The sequence below is a fragment of the Cucumis melo genome, chromosome 11 (assembly GCF_025177605.1).
Source record: "Cucumis melo cultivar AY chromosome 11, USDA_Cmelo_AY_1.0, whole genome shotgun sequence".
Classification (NCBI taxonomy): Eukaryota; Viridiplantae; Streptophyta; class Magnoliopsida; order Cucurbitales; family Cucurbitaceae; genus Cucumis; species Cucumis melo.
In genome coordinates this window covers 11,472,914-11,495,070 of record NC_066867.1, presented here as the reverse complement: position 1 = coordinate 11,495,070, position 22,157 = coordinate 11,472,914, and the positions used below count along the sequence as shown (strand labels likewise).

At 37.5% G+C, this 22,157-nt stretch overlaps 1 protein-coding gene across 1 annotated transcript; it reads left to right on the top strand.

The window, feature by feature from the left end:
* Positions 1–12,858: 12,858 nt before the first annotated feature.
* LOC103495994 (plant UBX domain-containing protein 4) lies at positions 12,859–16,515 on the top strand. The gene is made up of 4 exons (XM_008457708.3): positions 12,859–13,456; positions 15,009–15,282; positions 15,765–15,860; positions 15,946–16,515. Exons 1-4 carry the CDS (start codon positions 12,984–12,986, stop codon positions 16,321–16,323), a joined length of 1,221 nt encoding a protein of 406 aa, XP_008455930.1. The 5' UTR covers positions 12,859–12,983; the 3' UTR covers positions 16,324–16,515.
* The last annotated feature ends 5,642 nt before the right edge of the window (positions 16,516–22,157 follow it).

The window sequence follows — 22,157 nt, the reverse complement described above, 5'->3', positions numbered from 1 at the left end:
GAGACGCATAAGCGACCACCTTACCCTGCTGCATCAAAACACAACCCAAACCTTTCTTGGAAGCATCACTATAAATCACGAAACTGCCAGAACCATCAGGTACAGTAAGAACCGGCGCGGTAACTAGCTTCTGTTTAAGGTTCTGGAAACTGTCCTCACATGCCTTGCTCCAAACAAAAGGAACTCCCTTTCTGGTCAACTGAGTAAGAGGAGTAGCTATACGAGAAAAGTTCTCCACAAACCGTCGATAATAGCCTGCTAAACCCAGAAAGCTACGAACCTCACTGACTGTGGAAGGTCGGGTCCAACCGGTGACTGCCTCTATCTTAGCTGGATCCACAGAGACTCCAGCCTTAGAAACCACGTGGCCCAGAAAGGACACCTGCTGCAGCCAAAACTCGCATTTCGAGAACTTTGCATACAATTTATTATCCCGAAGTGTTTGCAAAACCATACGTAAATGCTCCTCGTGTTCGGCCTCCGTCTTGGAGTATATCAAGATATCGTCGATAAATACGATCACAAAAGTATCTAGGAATTCCCTAAACACTCTGTTCATCAAGTCCATAAATACTGCCGAAGCATTCGTCAAACCAAAAGACATCACAATAAACTCGTAGTGTCCATATCTGGAACGAAATGCTGTCTTCGGTACATCCTCATCCTTAATCCTCAGCTGATGGTATCCCGACCGAAGATCAATCTTAGAGAACACTGTGGCTCCCTGTAACTGGTCAAATAGATCGTCAATCCTGGGTAAGGGATATCTGTTCTTTACTGTTACTTTGTTCAACTCCCTATAGTCAATGCACAGACGCATCGATCCGTCCTTCTTCTTAACGAATAAGACTGGCGCACCCCAAGGCGACACGCTCGGTCGAATGAATCCCTTATCAAGCAATTCCTGTAACTGTACCTTCAGCTCTTTCAGTTCTGCGGGGGCCATTCTGTAAGGGGCTCTGGATATAGGAACCGTGCCCGGCTCCAACTCTATGGCAAACTCAACCTCTCTGTGCGGAGGTAACCCTGGAAGTTCCTCAGGAAAAACGTCCGGATAGTCCCTCACTACTGGTTCTGATGACAGGGATACATCGGCCTCTCTAGTATCCACCACGCTCGCTAAGATACCCCAAGTACCCTGACTGAGCAGTTTACTGGCCCTGATGGCTGAGATTACCTGAGGCAACGACTTTGACCCTCCTCCCTTAAATTTAAAACTGGCCATCGAGGGAGGGTTAAACGTTACCTCCTTACGTGAACAATCTATGCTGGCGTGGTTAGCGGCCAACCAATCCATACCCAGGATTACATCAAAGTCCAGCATATCCAGAACTATCAGTGTTACTTCAATCACATGGCCTGCTATCTCAATCTGACATGCCTTCACCTTTTCCTTCGACAACATACATTCCCCGGAAGGAGTAGATACTGACAGAACATGGTGTAAGGGCTCTACCTCTAAGCGGGCATGCGACAAAAATGCGGAAGAGATAAAAGAATGTGACGAACCCGAATCAAACAAGACTAAGGCGTAATGCCCCAACACTGGGAGCGTACCTGTCACTACTGTGCCTGCCTTCTCAGCCTCAGTCCTGTTGGTAGCAAAGACTCTACCCTGATGTGGAGCACCTGCTCCCTGATTCTGCGCGATCCCCGTGAGTCTCAACGGGCATCTATCAGCTGTATGACCCTCTTGCCTGCACTTAAAGCAGGTCCTGGTCCCGAATAAGCAACGGCCCAGATGGTGCTTCCCACAAGTGGTACACAACGGCTTTCCTCTGGCAGCCTCCCCTGCCTCAAAAGGTTTCTGCTGGAAGCTGCGAAACTCACCACCGGGTCTGAAATTCTGCTGTGGCACTGGAACAGGCTGCTGCTCAGCCTTCCTCTTCTGTCCCGATGTCGAACCTCTACCAGCGGTCTTAGACGAGTTGGCCCTCTCCTGTAAACTGAGATCCACTGCCAGGCGCAGTGCATCGGCATGAGTAGCGGGTCTGAAAGCTCGGACCAAACCCTGAATGTCCAGTCTGAGGCCTCTAACAAACTTATCAGCTCTGGCCGCCTCGGTCGCTATCATCTCGGGAGCGAAGCGGGATAACATGTCAAACTCTGCATCATACTGCTCCACTGTCATGTCACCCTGCTCTAAGTTCAGAAACTCCTGCCGCTTGGCATCTCTCAAACTGGCGGAGAAGAATTTCGCATAGAAACTCTCCTTGAACTGCTGCCACGTGATCTGACTCACATCACCACCTAGCATTCTCTCTGTAGTCTCCCACCATGCAGTACCTCTGTCAGTCAACATAAAAACAGCACACTGAACATTCTGATCCTCAGGGCATTTCATGTAACGGAATATGGTTTCCAAGGACGATAACCACATCTGAGCCCTGGTGGGGTCCTCCAAAGACCCATCGAACGTCGTGGGATTATACTTCCTGAAATCCCTCAGATGTTTAGCCTCTGCCGACAACTGATCCGGCACAAACTGAGGCGCAACTGGTACCGGAGCCGGGGCTGGAGCAGGAACTGGTGCTGGAGCAGGCGCTGGAGCTGGCGCCGGAGTTGGCGAGGCAGGCTTCTGCTGCTCCCGCATCTGCATAATCATATCTCTAAACCTCTGCTCCATGGCGGCTAGGTCCGCATGAGTAACTGGCGCAGCCGGGTCAGGGGCTTGGGCTACAGGCTGCACCTCAGGCTGAACGCGTCCTGCTCCCCTTCCTCGGCCTCCTCGGCCACCCCTACGTGCACCTCTCCTTGGTGGCATTTTCCTAACAACCACCAAACGATTCCTTTAGTCATAAATGGTAATTGAATTTGCAGTTTAACTTAGGTAAGGTAATGCATGTAGAGTTATACATATACTTTCATGAGAGCGTACCTGACGAGCGGCAAGGATCGTTTCAGCCATAAGGACACAAAACACATACTCACATTATAATTCAGTCTACAGAACCTAAAACTTAGGCTCTGATACCAACTGTAACGACGCAACTTTCCGGACTAAGCTGAGGTCACTACCAAATACCAAAACTCGACCATTCAACATAAAATTTAAAACAGACCAGTTGCGATTCATTAAAACATTAGAAACCTGACAAAAGACAGTTTCGGGCCCTATTTTAAATAAATCAAGAAAGTCACAAAATAAAAATATCAAGGCACCAGTTCAAAATCACAAGTCAAAATATTCTGACAAAATACATAGCGGAAGCGATAAGAAAACCAGACGCGTCCATATGGCCTTCACGCATCCTTCCTGCCTCTCGTCGGTCTGCCCCTCGCTGTGCCCCTACCTGAAAAGTTAAAGAAGAGAAAAGGGTGAGTATAAACATACCCAGTAAGGGACCCACTACTGGGCCCGTTAGGGGACAACAGTTAACTTCCTATTCGGGGGTACCCTACATAACAGTCTAGTGCTCCCGAAGGATGCACATATCAGTCTAGTGCTCCCGAAGGATGCACATATCAGTCTAGTGCTCCCGAAGGATGCACATATCAGTCTAGTGCTCCCGAAGGACGCACATATCAGTCTAGTGCCCCCGAAGGATACACATATCAGTCTAGTGCTCCCGAAGGATGCACATATAAGTCTAATGCCCCCGAAGGATGCACATATCAGTCTAGTGCTCCCGAAGGACGCACATATCAGTCTAGTACCCCCGAAGGATACACATATCAGTCTAGTGCTCCCGAAGGATGCACATATCAGTCTAATGCTCCCGAAGGATGCACATATCCGTAAGGCACACTACCCCATAGATGAAGCTAACCGTTACCCCTCAGTCCAAACTAAACTGTCTACATCAATCACATCCCAACGGCATTCATATCACAGTCCCGCCATAGGCTTTGTCAGTCAGAAAGTATAGGTTTAAACATCTACACCCTCAGTTGCTATATGCATTACCGATTCGTACGCCATTAGGGAAAACCCTAAATTCAATCGACTAACCAACCAGAACCGGACTCACTGTTCTTCCCCGTCCAAACTCCATGAACCAAATACAGACCAGTGTTTTACTACATACTGAACCGTAACTTTAAGGTCCATCAACATAAAATCTCAATCCACAAGTAGCAGTCACAGTATAATTTTCATCAGACAAAATATAATATCAGTACTTAACAGTCAACACGCATACAGATATTCAGTACAGTCACTAACGTGTAATCCCCTGTGGATTACTACGGTTTTAGCCTGGACTCGGGGTCCAGTAGTAGGAAAACCCTTACCTGATAGTCGGTTATGCCCCTCGATCGAAAACTACGCTCGACAGATACACCTAACGAAACACGAAAGTTTTAGTGGATGGCCTTAGTAGCAGTTGTTTTAAAAGGTCATCCGTTGACTTACCCAAGGAAAGGAAACTATCTCCAACCAGGTCTGCCGCGGAACCCGAGAACTTAAGCGTCAACTCTGTACTACCTTCAAGGGAGAAAAGTAGGGCCATATCTTAATCCAACATTCAAACTCGAATCGGACGAGGTAACATTAGGGAATTCATCAAAACAATCCTTACCGAAGACTCACCGTGAACCGAAGTGGAGGAAGGAAGGCTCAGGTGGCTCGGCTCGGCTCAGCTTGGACTCGGCTCGGCTCGGCTCGGCTCGGCTCGGCTTAACTCGGCTTGGTTCTCGGCTCGGCTCGGTTCGGCTCGGCTTGGCTCGGCTCGGCTCGGCTCGGCTCGGCTCGGTTTGGCTCGGCTCGGCTCGGCTCGGCTCGGCTCGGCTCGCGGCTCGGCTCACTCGGCTCGCGGCTCGGCTCGCGGCTCGCTCGGCTTGGGGCTCGGCTCGGAAAAGGATGGCGGCTCGGGTACGGCTTGGAACCGGGTCGGGTTGGACGAAAAATGGCAGCACGGTTCTGGGGCTTCTTCCTTCCGGCGAACGACGGCGTGTCGGCGTCGGAAACACGAGCTGATGACGGAGAGGTTGACGGTGGTGGCAGAAACGGAGAGAGAGAGGGAGTTATCGGCTGCCGGCGGTTGGAAGCGAATGGAGATGGATGGAGGCCGCGGCGAACGTCCGGCGAGGCTACGCACACCGACGGAGATGAAGATAGGGCAGAGGACAGAGACGGAGATGAAGAGAAGGATGGAGACGGAAGAGAAAGAGAAAAACGGAGGCGGACGAGAAGAGGAAAACGGAGGCGGCGTCGGGGAGGAAGAAGGAGAAGACGAAAAATCGGGGGGGGGGGGGGGGGGTAGGCGGCGCGCGGTTAGGGTTTTGAATTAAAAAAAATTTATTATATATATATATATATATATATATATATATATATATATAATTCTTAATAATTATATAATATTAATAATTTAAATTAAATAATAATATATATATTAAATATAAATAATAATAATAATAATAAAGTAATAATAATAATATATTAAAAATATTAATATTAAATAAATAATAATTTATTTTATTGTTTTAGAAATAACAATATTTCTATATTATTAATCTATAATAATATTTATAATATTAATATTATAACCAATAAACATTAATAATAATAATATAATTAATATTATATTATTATTATATCAACTTGCATTTTACATAAAACGAGAAAAATTTTTTTTTACCTTAAATTTTCGGGGCGTTACAAAACATATCTAAGTTTAGAGTTTCAGTACTCACACCAATACAAAACACAACTCAAGAGTCTTACAAATCTATTATAGACAAACCGCTGAATCATTTACTAGTTAATTACAATCTAAAATGTATGAATGAAATGAGCCATACAAAAATATAATCAAACTTCTAGCATTGTAGGTGATAACTTGTTGAAATACAAGTTACTATAGCCTTTTAGGTAGAATAATGAAGCCTTAACACATAAATTTAGAAGAAAACGTGTAGAAAAGTGAGTAAATTGATATTGAGTTGCGTATTGTGAATCACAAAAAAGCCATATGCCTGTTTATCATGTTTTAGTTGGCTTATTATAGGATATAAGGCAAGATGAAGAGAAGCCGACGGGATAATGTTAGGCGAGAAAGATGTTCACGAACTAACCAGGTGACCATTGTAGTAAGCTAGGCGAGATGAAACACTAGTAAACAAAAGAGTGGTTGGTGTGGAAACCTACAGCTGGCGCAAGTATTTGTAAAGTTGATAAAAGAGTTATGTCGTGCCAACTCAGCTTTATCAGAATTAATTAAAGCCCATTTTTCCAGCTACCCATACTGTCATATCACATCACAACTCGCTTATAAATAGAGGCTTCTTCTTCATTAGATGTTTGTGAATTTTGGCAAATATTATTGTAGAGAGCAAGAGCTTTCCTTCCATTCTTTTCTCTGTTTTAGTTGAGAGTCTGAAAAAGAGGGAGAGACTCCCCTTTCCATTTCCCCTCCGTGTAGAGAAAAAAACCATAGCCAAAAGAGTATGAACACTCATACTCTACGACTTACCTCCTTTTCTTTGTTCCATTTTTTATATTTTTTCTGTTGGAATTCATGTTCTAAAACTCGTAGTTTATAGTTTAAATTATATTCTATTCAATAAAGTAGTTAATGAGGACTTATTATTGAAAATAGAATAGTATAATCTTGAATCCAATAAACTAAGCTCCTGAGGCTATCTAGTGTAGACTTGAACTTTATGTAAAGACATAAACGTGCATCAAGTTTAAGTTTATAGCCCAAACGGTCTATAGTATATGAATAAGGTTGGGCGCTTATTTTAGGAACACTATGGATACAACCTGCTCTGTAGTTAGTTAGTACAAACGATGTGATATTGAATTGTTCATGTAGAGATATAAGAGTGGGGGCATCCTATGTAAAGAGTTTACATAAGACTGGAACCATAAAATATTCACTCTTAAGTTATAACACCATTGACTATATAAATAGACTATTTCGATTATGATGACATGGGTAACTTAATCTTAATCCTAAGCTAACTATGAACTTCTATTCAAATGGTATTATCCTTAGATTTGCATAGGTGAGGGTAGCTCAATAACACTGATCCAATACGTCTTTCATTTAAGGGGTAATACCGGGTGGATGGCCAAGGATATAGGCTGTAAGATGAAATTCACTCTTACTCGCTTTAGGGTTAGTAGATAGATTGTTCTCTTAAAGATTAAATCCAAGTCTTGAACAAGGGATCCCAACCTCTCATTGGCCCGAGAGAAATTCAATTTATAGGTTGAACCTTAAACCAATTGTTTAATAGTGGATCAATGGGACTTAAGGAACAAGATGTAGTCTTAGGGGTAAAACAGTATTTTGATCCAGTCGAGGTTACGAACAACCTATGAAGGATTAACTTACTGATCATGGTAAGGGAGTGCAACTACGGGACTTTAGTGGAATGACCAATTAGTTAACAAATGTTGATTAGCTTGGTCTGAAAGGGTCTTGCTAGCTAATCTTGGATCATTGGAGCCCATAATCTATAGGTCCATTAGATTCCCTTGCTAGCTCATATGGAATTAACTTAGAACAATATGTTGGAATAATTCGAGTTGTTCAAATTAGGTAGAGAGAGAGAAACCAACGACTAGATGTGATATAGCCATCGGTTATAGAGTTTTATGTTTAAATGTGATTTAAATATTAAAAATATGAATATGAATTCATATTTGAAAGCTCGAAATTGATGAAAATGGTCAAGTTGTAAAAAGTCAAAGTGTTGACTTTTAGCTTTGAAAAGTCAAACTTTGACCGGTTTTATATTCAAACGTGATTTAAATTTTGAAAAAATGAATGTGGATTCATGCTTGGGAGGTCGGAATTAGTTAAGATGAACAAAATGGTAAAAAGTCAAAATGTTGACTTTTGACTTTAGAAAGTCAAAGTTTGACTTTTGACTTTAGAAAGTCAAAGTTTGACTTTGACTTGAATGGTCAAATGACCATATTGCCCTTGGACTAAAGTTAGTGAAAAAATTCAACATTTAGTTGGATAATTTCACTAGCACTTAGTGGGACAAGTGTTTACATGTGATGTAAACAAGTCCACTAAGATTAAATGAAGGATGAGGTGTTAATCTTTGGTAAAGTATTTTCATGCATTTTGCATGTAAATCTTTTATAAAAATATGTTTTGAAAATTCTTTTGAAACTTTTTGGAGAATTTTGAAAATTATTCAAATTTTCTCACCTCTCTCACTTAACAAAGTTGTTTGTTTCTTTCTCCCTTTTCCCTCCCTCTCTCATATTTTCCTTCACTTAACGAGTCCCACAACTCGATTCAACCCGATTCTAAGTCTGGAGAATAGCGGGTCAACAATAGTGGTGGTCCCACTTCATGTTCGTGAGGAGATATCGAGGATTGGGATGCTTCAAAGGTATGTAATTTCTATAACCCTAATTAATGGAATTATAGTAGTTATTATGCATGTTAACTTCTAAATTAGTTTAGATGCATTTGGAGTAATTTTCAATCCATACTTCCACTGTGCATGTCTCGATTTTCCATCATGTGGTATCAGAGTATGCTAAATTTTACTTATTTGCATATACTGGGTATTCCAAACCTTTCTGTCCTTCAACTCTGTCGACAAACACCGAGATTATGTTACCTTAACACTGGGATTTGCTCTTTGTATTCCATCTTGCCGAGATTACTCAAGGTTGCCCAAGATTTCTTACTTCGAAGCTCTCTATCTTTCTCAACACTTTTGTCCCAAGATCCTACTTTTGGGTACTCATCTCGCTCGATATACTCCGGGATGTTATCCGAAGATACTTAGCTTTGTCGAGACTCTTCGGCAACTCTCAACCTATCTTGCAACATTAGCAAGTCGATGGGATAAAAAGTATTGGTATTACACTTGGTATAACAATAAAATGTAAGTAATCGATGAATAAATGATATGTGATTGATATGAAAATGGTAAGTAGTCGAGAAGAGTTAGTAAGTGATAATTAATAACATAGTAAGCGATTGCGTCTATAAGGATAACATTCACTAACCAATAATAAGTCGTTTATGCAGTAGGTGATTCCTAACAATTTATTTAGATCACATAACATGTGATCGGCTATTGCTAAGTGTGGCATATTGATAACTGATTACAAATAAGTGATCTCTTATATGTGATCAATGATTGTTTACTTGTGGTCAAGAAGAACAATAAAAATCATTGATTTAATTATTGATCACTTACCTTCTATTCATTTTTTTTATAAACTGATTGATTAGCTTCCTTGAATATACATTTTTTCCCTTGTTCTTGACCCAAGAGAAAAGTGAAAGAAACTGAAAGTGATCAAGCATGAAAGTGTTCAATTGAAAGTAAGAAAAAATGCAAAAAGTGAGAGTGTACGACTAAAAGTGGAGAACTGAAAAGTGATCTTCAATTACTTGTCACATGCTTGATATTAATAACATTGAATGTTATGTTAGGGTTGATGCCCTAAATCTCATGGTCTTGTAGTTTGTAATTGTATATATTATACAAACTTTTTATTTATCTAATAAAATAAAGTATTTTATTTTATTTGACATTTAGTTGCATTAACCCACAAAATCAATAAACTAACATCCAAGGTTATCTTTTGTAACCTAAACATGTATGTGGAGACATACAAGTGAATCATGTTTAAGTGATAACCTAAATGGTTTGTAGTAAATGGATAAGGCTGGATACCTTATCCTGGTGACACTACGAATACGACCTGCTTTTTAGTTGTTACAATTTTTCTAAAGTACTACAAATGATTTGATCCTAATCATTCATGTCGAGACATTAGAGCGGGGGTATTCTATACAAAGAGTTTGTATAAGACCAGACCATGAAATGAATAGTCTCTCTTATTAACACCGTTACTAGTTGAGACTACATTTCACCAGGATGACTCTAGGTGACTTGATTATGAAGCGATCCTGAGTGAGTTGTGAACTCCTGTCTATGAAGCGATCCTTTGATTTGTATGGATAAGAGTGGCCTATGTAGCCGACTCAATATGCCTACTATTTTGGGGATTCGTCTGATTGGGGAGCTGGAAACGCAGCTACACAAGAAGGAATTCACTCCTTCTCTATAGATAGAGTAAGTAGAGAAAATTTTCTCTTAAGGGTTGATTTCAGGGGTTGATTTCAGGGCTTGAACAATGTGGCTCCACACCCTCTCTTGGCCTGAGAGGAGTTCAGTTATAGTAGGACTATAATTATTGTTCCTTAGAGGAATCAGTGGTACTTAAAGAGTTAGATGTAATTACAGGGGCAAAATGGTAATTTTTGGCCTAGCTGTACTTACGAGCAATTTGTGAATGGTCATTGCACTGTTGATTGGTTATATCTAATGGACACAAAAATATATCTACAGTAAGAAGAGTGCAACTATTAGTCTTTAGTGGAATGACTAATAGTTAATGAATATAGATTAATTTAATTAAAGAGTTTAATTAATTAATCTCATTTCATTGGAGCTTCAATCTGTAGGTCCATAAAGTCCCTTTGTTAGCTCAACAAGGATAAATGAGAATCAAATTTATTTTGGTTTAATTTGAATTGTTCAAATTGATTAAAGAGAATAAATTGTATATGATACAATTAATATAATGTATTTGATACATTATAATGTAAAGTTTTTATGAGAGAAGTTAATATTTGAATATGATTCAAATAATAATAATAATATGAATAAGATTCATAAATAAACTATAGGTTAAAATTAATATGGATTCGGTTCATATTAGAACGATAGATTATATGAGAGATCTAAACCATTGGTTATATTATATATGATATATATATTAATTAAATTTATATTGATTTAATTTAATTTAATTAATATATTTTTTTAATAAATAGAATGAATAACTCCCTTGGAGTTATTCTACGTGGGAAAGAGGGATGAAGTTATTTTGATAACTTCCCCCTTCATATCATTGTTAAGATTTGTTTTAAAAGAAAAAAGAGAATTCTCTCAAAATTTCTTCCCTCACCAAAATTACAGAAGCCGCAACTTTCTGTGATTCTTTACTTGGAGAATAACAAGGAAGATTTTGTGGTGTCTTGAAAGCTTGGAAGAAGAATTGGTTCTACAAAGGTTAGTTTATTTTCACATTTTCCTCCATGAGAAGCATGCTTATTTTGTTTATTGTTTTTCTTTGAATTTATTGGTTTTATAAATTGAATTTCACTTGCACGACGTTCATACGCTTCCGCTTTGGGAATTCCATTCCTTCATGTTAATGCTACAATAGTGATTGAGAATACATGTTGACACACAATGGAATGAATATTGGTGTTGCATTGAAATTTTGTTTTGTTTTTTCTTGTCATTGGAAGAGAAGATGAGAGACAGGAAATAGAGTGATTGCACAAAAAAACATGTGATCTAATCCCCTTAAATTCATAATTGTTCTAGGATTTCATAGTTTTATTGGACCATTTTGTAGGTTTTGAGCATAGGGTATTAATCATGGAATGGTGCTAAAATGGCGAAAACAGAGCACAGTTGCAGCAACTTAAGAGCCAAGAATCGTGTCTGCGTTGTAGTTTTATGCAGAACTGTAAGACAGAATGCCACTAATACCATCATTAATGAAAAGACACATAGCGTTGTGTCATAGTCTTAGATCATTGTGAAACTCTGAAACTCGAACATGCAATTTTCATTAACGTGCAACACTATTCTTACAGTTGTGATGCTATCACGATTTCTTTAAGTATATCTTCAATCGCTTAGGTTAGGAAAGTCCAATTCTAGCAGCTTAGATATGCTTTTCTCCACACTCTCTTTTCTGATTTGTTTTATCTCAAGTAACTAAATAGTATGCCTTTGATTGACATGTCAATAATGGGTGGATGTATCATTTTCTAGCTCATGAGTTGAGTCAATTTCCTCTTTTTACATTCTGTTTGAGGTATTGATTTTTTGAATATGGATACATGTGTTACAATTGATTCGTTTCTAAATTTTGAATGAGACTTGATTATGTTTCAACTTATGAAGTATAATCGTTTACTCATTTAACTTGCGATGCGTACCACTAAATTGCATGATTAATCTAAATAATAATATGTTAAATTGGTTTGTGAGTTGTCTATTACTTCAACGCATATTTGTCCAATTGGCCTCTTTGAATGTTTTTAATTTGGCTCCTCCAATTAAATGATCAACTTATATAGGTTCCAAGAATGTAATGAGATTATCTAATTGGTTATGATGCGTCTCATCTAACTCAATTGGCTAATTAGATGACTAGGACTTTCTACGACATATTTAGGAGGGAAGGCTAAGACTCATGAATGCAAGTGTCAAATGAGTGTTGTGTGATCTAGTTGATAAGACCTAGGCTACAATAGTTATTAATTTGAATTCAATCTTATTTACTCTTGGCATAAATTATTTTTATTGATAACTTTCAATTGAAAATATCCCCACCAGTTACTCTTAGATTGCAATTTATTTATCTAAGAAATTAACGTGCTCCTTGAGCTTAATTCAATCTTACCACTCAGACGTGTTTAGAGTAGTTAAATAAATTGTTTTGTTCGCTCGACCATAGGGAAAAATGGAAGTATTTAACATTGAGGGTAAAAATGATAATTCACAAGTGAAAAGGATAAAAAAGAACAAACAAAGGTTTAAAAAAGAGATCAATCAATACAAAAATGCTGTGTGTGTTTTGGGTGATTGTTGGCAAAGGAATTTTCCTTTATTAGTCCAAAATTTATTAACGAGTTGTTAGGTTGTGTAATGAGCACGAAGAGTGCCAGGGTTTCACTTCCCCCTCTTCCCGATTTGTAAAAAATAAGATAATAAAAAATAAAAATAATAAACGGAAGTGAGCAACGACGGTCAATGAAAACGCACCGTTTGACCATGGGGGAGTGTCGGATAAACGACGTCGTTCGGGTGACTTGTACGGGGGGAGAAGATATTTTGTTTTTTGATACTTTAGAAAAAGAATGAATGAAAATGGGGAATTGGGCTGCCGAAACTCCGAGCCATCATCATCGTCATCCTCATCACAGTAATCAGGTCCGAGGGAAACCACCGAAAAACTCACCATGGAAACGGAAGCTCAACATGATGCAGCTGCCAATGCTGCTTCCATTAACTCTTTCATCGAGATCACTTCCTCTTCCAAAGAGGAAGCCCTTTTCTTCTTAGAGAGCCACAATTGGGATCTCGACGCCGCCGTTTCCACCTTCTTGGATAACCATGCCGCCGATGCCATCGACGCCACCGCCACCGCCACCGCTACTGCCACTCGCCCACTTCCACCTCCTGATTCGCCTGAATTTGCTCCTTCAGAGTCGCCATCGCGTTCTCGTTCCCCTTCCCCACCTGCTTCTCGTGCTCCTTATGAGCTCCGTTCGAGAAGAACTAGGGGTGAATCGGAGAAGAAGGATGACAATAGGGCTTCTGGTAGTAGGACGCGTCGCATCCGCACCCTCTCTGACCTAAACCGGCCGGCGGAAGGGGACTCTGATAGCGACTCTGATGAGCTGCAAGAGTACTACACTGGTGGTGAGAAGAGGTAGGTTTGGTTTTTGATTCATCAAGATATACTCCTAATTGACTTCTGAGAAAATGTTGGATTATAGTTACTGATTGCACTAAGCGTACGTTTGGAATTTTGATTGAAGGAGCCCTATTGGAGTTCCTGGATTCTGGATTTTTTTTTTTTTTTTGCAATATATTGTTTTGACTCTTTTTCTCCTTCGAATAGATATGACGATTGGTTAAGCCATATTTGTTCAGTTCATTGATTTTTAGATTACCATTGTTCTCTTGGAGCATGATTTCGTATCTTCAGTTGCTTACATTTTGTTAGTGATTGTTTTCAACGGAAAATACTGATGATCAATGAGAAAATTTGGTGGGTGTATATTCTTTTCTGTAACGATTACTTGGGGAGAGTTCAGCTATTTCATTCAGGAAAACCATAATCTGTTGATTCATTTTTTCATGTGAAACTGGAAAATGTAGGATTTAGTTTATGTCCTATTTCAATGCTTTTATGAACTTTCTCGCCTTTTAGTTGCACATATCATTTATCACTCTAATTTGGAGATTCTATCGTTAAGTAGGTTTGATTTTATTTGATATAAGTTTTTATTTTGCTTACATTTTCTTACTAATTACAAGAATGCAAATGCTATCGAACTAAGACTTCTTCGAACCATGTTTGAGAGGGATATGGACATCCACTCGAGAAAATATGTTTTCCCTAGAACCTTCCTCCTTTACATCTTTTTCAAGTTTCATTTATTGGTAATTCTATATTCTCATGAATATCTTCCAAATGTTATCCTTTTTTTGAAGGAAAAAGAATTGGATTTTCTAGCACCGACCCTTGAGGAGAAAGATTAAACTTTTAAAGAAACTTCTGCCGAGAAAGAATTAGCAAACACTTTGAAAGGAACCAGAAGTAAAAATTGCTAGGACATCTTTGTATAGCCTAAATAAAGTCAATACTCTTAAACTTTGCTTGTTGCACATATTATGTTTGATGTGGCAATTATTATCTTTTATCTTGTTTCCTATAAAAAAAACTGGTTGATGTGGCTATTATATTGCTGGAAAACTAATGGGCATGGGAAAACATAATATTAGTTAATGATATCATTATATATTTATTATATATGGGTTCAATACATGGTGGTCATCTATCTAGAATATAATATCCTACAAGTTTCCTTGAGATCATGAGGGTTATCTCATGAGGTTAGTTAAGGAGCATATAAATTGGTTCGGACACTCACTAATATTAAAAAGAAAAATAATATAGATAAGAAACCTTGCCGTCCTCTAACTTGGAATGGAACAAAGTTCATTTTTCAGTAAGGATGCCAAGTATCCAATGGTCATGCATGCATGATGTTTTAACGTAACTGGCTGTGTTATTTTCTTGTAAGCATGTGTGTTTCCATAAGATATATATTTTATTAGCTAATCTTTCTGTAAGAGAGTAAAAGTGAATACTTGCAGTTCAAAAATTACATTTACCGAATTGTATTAGTCCATTATACAAGTACACTAGAGTTTGTTGCCACTGCTTAGTGATTTTATTTTACTTTCACTGGCAGTGGCATGCTTGTGCAGGATCCTTCCAAAGGCAATTCTGTCGATGCAATTTTTGATCAAGCCAGACAATCAGCAGTCGATGTACCTATTGAACCATCTTCAGCTTCGAGAAGCTTTACTGGCACTGCCAGATTGCTCTCTGGGGAGACAGTGCCCTCAATTCCTAGGCACCCAGAGGCTGTCACTCACACTGTCACTTTCTGGAGGAATGGATTTTCTGTTGATGATGGTCCTTTAAGGAGATTGGATGATCCTGAAAATGCACCTTTTATAGAGGTAACTGTATGTGAAAGGTCGATTCTTGTGTTATTGGTTCCTAAAGTTAAATATCTCTTATGGGTCTTTGAGCTTGCAACATAACTGAAGATGACGTGCCATCGTATAGGATGTTAATTTTCTTTTAGTGGCCACTGACATCAATTGATCTGGCCTTTCAGAACTTGAGCAATCCTTATAGATGAAAGAGTTCTATCTTCCCAGTTCTGAATAACCTGCAAAAGACTTTTTACTCCTTGGTATTTCTAAGTCAAAGCTAGGTTCATTTGTTATCAACGCTGATAAACTGAGTTGATTTCCTCTACTAGAAATCTTTGTGAAAGTGTGACAGTTTGTTTTAATCTCTAAAGTTTTGGCTATGGAGTATGGAGTATTGAGGTCTAAGATCCAAGCTTGTTTTATTTTATTTTCACAATTAACCCAAGATCTATTATTTGTACAGATGTTAGTTTATGTCTGGTAACATCTGTAAGTTATTGCAGAGTATTCGTAGGTCAGAGTGTCCTGTAGAGCTCGAACCTGCAGATAGGAGGACATCTGTCCATGTTAACCTTGTCAGAAGAGAGGAAGACTACCCAGTACGTTGATATCTCTTTCAGTAACCTATTTTTCTATACATCTGTAGGCCTTATATTGTTCTCATTTCATCTCCTACCTATACAGGAACCGGTGAAGCACCGCCATGCTCCATTCCAAGGCGTTGGGAGAACATTAGCTAGTGACTTGCCAAACTCGGATGCTCCCTCTGCCACTCATTCACTGAATGTTGCTCCGCTCCCATCAACAGGTTTGGTGGTTGACGACTCATTGCCAATTACTTCTCTTCAGCTTAGGTTGGCAGATGGGACACGAATGGTCTCGCGTTTCAACCACCACCACACAGTCAGGGACATTCGTGGGTTCATTGATGCATCAAGGCCCAGTGGTGCGAGAAATTACCAGCTCCAGACTATGGGTTTCCCTCCCAAACAATTGGCTGAATTGGATCAAACTATCGAACAAGCTGGAATAGCCAATTCTGTTGTGATTCAGAAATTCTAACAGGCTCAAAATCATTCAATGTTGCAAACACTGAGACCTAGTTTTTTCATCCTTATGTCTTATTTTGGTTCTGATAGCTATGTCAGGTATAAGTTTGCTTTGACATGTGTGGCCTAGTATTTTATAGGGCCGGTTTCCTTTTCAACTGAATTATCATGTTATGATAGTAAAGTTTTATTCCATTAACAACAATGATGCTATAAATTATTTTCTTCTTTTATTAGCTTCAAAAGGATGTGAAGAGGTGTGTTAGACCACCGATTATTCATAAATATCAGAGAAGGAAGAAGAATGTAAATAATAAGTGATAGGATAGTTGTTAGTCGGTTATAAAGGGGACCACTTAGAAGAGTATAAATAGCAATAAGAAAGAGAAAGTTAGGAGTGAGTATTTTCATTGTGGTAGTTTCTATCGTGAGCTCTTGAGAGATAGGTTTACAGTTAGAGAGTTGTTTGTGAATGAATTATATTTTATAATTCATTTCTTGATTCCTATTTTGTAAACATTCTACATTGAGATTCAATAAAATTGTTGATTCTCTTCTTGATAAATCTGTGTTGGATTTGAGATCCAACATATTGGTATCAGAGCACCAAACCTGGGGAAACTAAAGAAAATAGCTAAGAAACATGAGGAAAGGTTCGATGATTGGAGCAGGAAGTTTCAGAAATGATGGAAGAAAAGCTGTCGACGATCATGAAGAACATTGAGCGCCTGAATGTGCTGAACGAAAAACAACATCAACTAGCGTTGATGAAGAACTTGGATTGATTGAGTTCGAAAGTCGATAATCAACAACAGCAGCATCAAGTACTTATGAAGTATATTGAAACTATTGTTAATGAGAAATCGGTTATGCCTTCCGATAAGGAACGTTCGTCAAGTAAAATGAAAGAAGTTGCGATTAGCGAAGATTCGAACGATGAAACAAAAAAAGGAACGAAAGAAGAAAAGATAAAACAGTCGAACGAAAAAATTTAAAAAAGTTGAAATGCCTGTTTTCAATGGAAACGATTCGGACTCATGGTTATTCCAATCCGATTGATATTTCCAAATTCACAAACTAACAGATTTGGAGAAGATGGCTGTTTTTGTTATAAGTTTCGATGGGTCGACACTCAATTGGTATTATTCACAAGAATAACGTGACAAGTTTACCGATTGGTCAAATTTAAAAAGGAGGCTGTTAGAAAGATTCCGTTCAATTCGCGAAGGTTTCTTGTATGGTAGATTTTTTGCGGTTAAACAAACGACGATAGATGAAGAATATTAGAATTTATTCGATCGACTTGTGGCACCATTATTTGATCTTTCGAATAAAGTCCTAAAGAGACATTTATCAATGGTCTATTTTTGTGGATCAGAGCTAATGTCAAATTCTCAGAACTAGTTGGCCTTTTACAAATGATGCGGTCAGCATTAAAAGCGGAAATTAGAGAGATTATTCAGAGAGAGTTTATGCTTCAAGTGTGATGAGAAATATCATTCCAGGCGTAAATGTAAATATATGGAACTAAGAGAGTTGAGGATGTTCATGGTGCACGAGAATAATGTAGAAGAAGAGATCATTGAAGAAGACTATCATGAACCAAAGGAGTTGAACATGTTTGAGGTGGAAGGAGGAGTTAATGTTGTGGTGGAATTGTCCATTAATTCAGTGGTTGGTCTCACAAATCTTGGAACCGTGAAAGTTAGACGAAAACTACAAGGATAAGAGGTAGTTGTATTAATTGACTGTGGAGTGATTGACAACTTTATTTTAGATAAGTTGGTGAATGAGATGAAGCTGCATACCAAGGAGACTTCCCATTATGGTGTAATTCTAGGGTCTGGAGCTGTCATTAAAGGGAAGAGTGTTTGTGAAAATGTGGAGATCATGTTAAATGATTGGAAGGTGACGATAGATTTCCTGCCTTTGGAGTTGGGGGGTTGATTCAATTTTAGGTATGCAGTGGTTGTACTCTATGGGAGTTACAGAAACAGACCGGAGGAATTTAACCATGACCTTCGTACATGAAGGTAGGAAAATTATAATTAAAGGAGATTTGAGTCTAACAAAAACTAGACTGGGACTGAAAATACTAATGAAAGCATGGACAGATTTTGATCAAGGGTATCTGGTTGAGTGCAGAACATTGGAGGGAGGAATAATTTTATCTGAAGAAGTAGTGGAAGAAGAAGCCAATATGATACCAGCAGATGTGCAGAAAATGTTAGACAAATTTAATGATGTCTTTGAGTGGCTAGAAACATTGCCTCCAAGGAGAGCAATTGAACATCAAATACATCTAAAATCAGGGATTGATCCAGTGAATGTCAGGCCTTATAGATATGCATTTCATCAAAAAGCATAGATGGAAAGGTTGGTTGATGAAATGTTATCGTTTAAAATTATACAGGCAAGCAATAATCCATACTCAAGTCTGGTGTTGTTGGTCAAGAAAAAAGATGGAAGTTGGAGATTTTGTGTGGATTACCGCACACTTAATAACGTAACGATATCAGATAAGTTTCCCATTCCCGTTATTGAAGAATTATTTGATGAACTTAATGGTACAAATCTCTTTTCTAAAATTGATTTAAAGGTTGGATATCATCAAATAAGGATGCATAAGGAAGATATAAAGGAAACTACATTTAGAACACACGAGGGACACTATAAATTTTTAGTGATGATGCCCTTTGGTTTAACAAATGCACCAGTTACATTTCAGTCTCTTATGAATTGTATATTTGAGGAAATTTGTCATAGTGTTTTTCGATGACATATTGATATATAGCAGAGGAATGGATGAGCATAAATATCATTTAGAGCTGGTATTTAAAGTCCTACATGAGCACAAATTATATGCTAACAAAAAGAAATGTAGTTTTCCTTTTCTGAAGGTGGAGTATCTTGGCCACATTGTTTCAGGACAAGGTGTAGAAGTTGATCCAGAAAAAAAATCATATCAATCAAACAATAGCCAGTACCAACAAACGTGAAGGAGTTGCGGGGATTTCTAAGACTTACTAGATACTACGGGAGATTTGTGCAAAACTGTGATTCTATTGCGACTCCTTTAACTCAATTGTTGAAATTGAAGCCTTTAAATGGAATGAGGAATCTCAATTGGCATTTGACAGATTATAGGAGGCTATGATGACATTACCAGTGTTGGCGTTACCAGACTTTAATTTGCCTTTTGAAGTGGAGATAGATGCATCAGGATATGGTGTGGGGGCAATCTTAATGCAGAACAAGAGATCAATTGCATTTTTTAGTCATACTCTAGCCTTAAGGGATCATGCCAACCCTGTATGAGAGGGAACTTACGGCTGTAGTCTTGGCTGTTCAGCGTTGGCGACCATATTTGTTGGGAAGGAGATTTGTAGTGAAGACTGAGTAGAGATCCCTTAAGTTCTTACTTGAACAACAGATAATTCAACTGCTGTACCAGAAATGGATTGCAAAATTGTTAGGATACTCATTTGAAAACAAAGCGGTTGACGCATTGTCTAGGGTGCCTTCTATAGTGCATCTAAAACAGTTGTTAGCTCCAACATCGATTGATTTAAAGGCCATCAAGGAAAAAGTGGAGAATGATGATCATCTTAAGAAGATTATAAGGAGAATCAGAGGTGGAGAAGAGATACAGAAGTATACTTTACAGCAAGATATGCTATAGTATAAAGGGTGGTTGGTCATTGAAAAGAATTATACTTTGTTTCGAACTATCCTTCATACCTATCACGACTCTGTTTTTGGGGGTCATTCGGGTTTCCTTCGAATGTATAAAAGACTAACATGAGAATTATTCTTGCAAGGAATGAAGGGAGATGTACAGAAGCATTGTGAAGAATATGCTATGTGTCAACGAAATAAGTCCATGTCTTTGTCTTCAGCTGGCTTATTGACATCGTTAGAGATTCCAAGCAGAGTTTGTGATGATATTTCAATGGATTTCATTGAAGGATTACCCAAAATAGTCGGATTCAAAGTAATTTTGGTAATGGTGGACCGATTTAGTAAGTATGGCCATTTTCTTACATTGAAGCACCCTTTTGATGCAAAAACTATGACAAAACTGTTTGTCAAAGAGGTGGTTAGACTGCATGGTTTTCCACAGTTAATTGTGTCTGGTAGGGACAATTTTCTTGAGCAATTTTTAGAAGGAGTTATTGCGACTGGTTAGAACTAAATTAAATAGAAGCATAACTTACCACCCTCAAACGGATGGACAAACTGAGGTGGTTAATCGTTCAGTGGAAGCTTATCTGTGCTGTATTTGTGGGGAGAGGCTAAAAGAGTGGATCAAATGGATTCATTGGGCGGAATACTGGTATAATACAGCATATCAGAGATCACTCGAAGTGTAACGCCCCAAAAATTAAGATAATTTATTGGGCGTTATTTTGAATCCATTTAATGAGAATTATTTGATTTATGTGGGAATTGAAATTAATTAAATATTTCTTGGATGAATATTTAATTAATTAGAGGTTTTGGCACGTGGTGTTTGTTAAGTTTTTGTTTAAATGGTAGGTTAAGAGAATTAAGTAAAGTTGTGGATTTTTAGTGTTGTTGAAGTTGAATTTAATTAAATAATTATGGATGTCATTTAATTAAATTGTGGGGTGGAAAGTTTGTTGGAGATTGAATAATTATATGTATATGTGGAAATATATATATAATTATTATGTTAAAGGAAACGATAATTATATTTGTTGAAATATAATTATTTAAGGAAAAAATAGTTGTGTTTTGGAGAAAGGATATTTATTAAAGGAGAAAAAGTAAAATAATTATATTTTGGGAAAATATAATTATTTGTAAAAGGATAATTAATTACTTTGGAGAAAGATAAACAATAATTAATTATTTGTAAAAGGATAATTACTTTGGAGAAAGATAAACAATAATTAATTATTTGTAAAAGGATAATTACTTTGGAGAAAGATAAACAATAATTAATTATTTGTAAAAGGATAATTACTTTGGAGAAAGGTAAACAATAATTAATTATTGTGGAAGATAATTAATTATTTTTGAGAAAGATAAATAATAATTAATTATTGTAGAAGATAATTAATTATTTTGGAAGAAAGGTAAATAATAATTAATTATTGTGGATGATAATTAATTATTCTGCAGAAAGATAAATCTTGATTATGGAGTGAAGTTGTTATGGTTGGTTTAAGATAATTCATGTTGGAAGTTATAAGTGATTTATTGGAAAAGATTTGATTGATTAAATTAATTGAGGACTTAAGTTAATTTGAGATTTTGGAGGGAAAAGTTAGTTTTTGTGGAATTGTAATTAATTGAGTATATATATATGGATATATATATTTAATTAATAATATGGAAAAGTGAAGTTAATTATATGATGGAATATAATTATATTTGTTTGGAAAAGAAGATAATCCATAAGGAGAGAGATGGTTGATTTGATTGGACAAAAAAGATATATATTTATTTGCAAGAGAGAATAATGGTTTAAATAAATATATATTTATTGTAGATTTTGGTGAGAGAAAAATAATAATAATAAAGAAGTATTATTATTATTACTAATAGTTGTAAATGCCTAAGATTAAGGCATTGATTTAGGAAAGATAATGGGAATAAAGATATATGTATATTTTTTGGTATTATATATATATCCTAAAAGGAAAAGGAAAAGAAAATAATAATAATAAATATTATTGTTATTATATATATCCTAAAAGGAAAAGGAAAAGGAAATAATAATTATTATTATTATTGTTATTATGTGAGTCTATAAATAGCATTAGAATGCTTAAGATGGAAATAAAGGAAAAAGAAAAAGGTTCTTTATCTTCTTCTCTA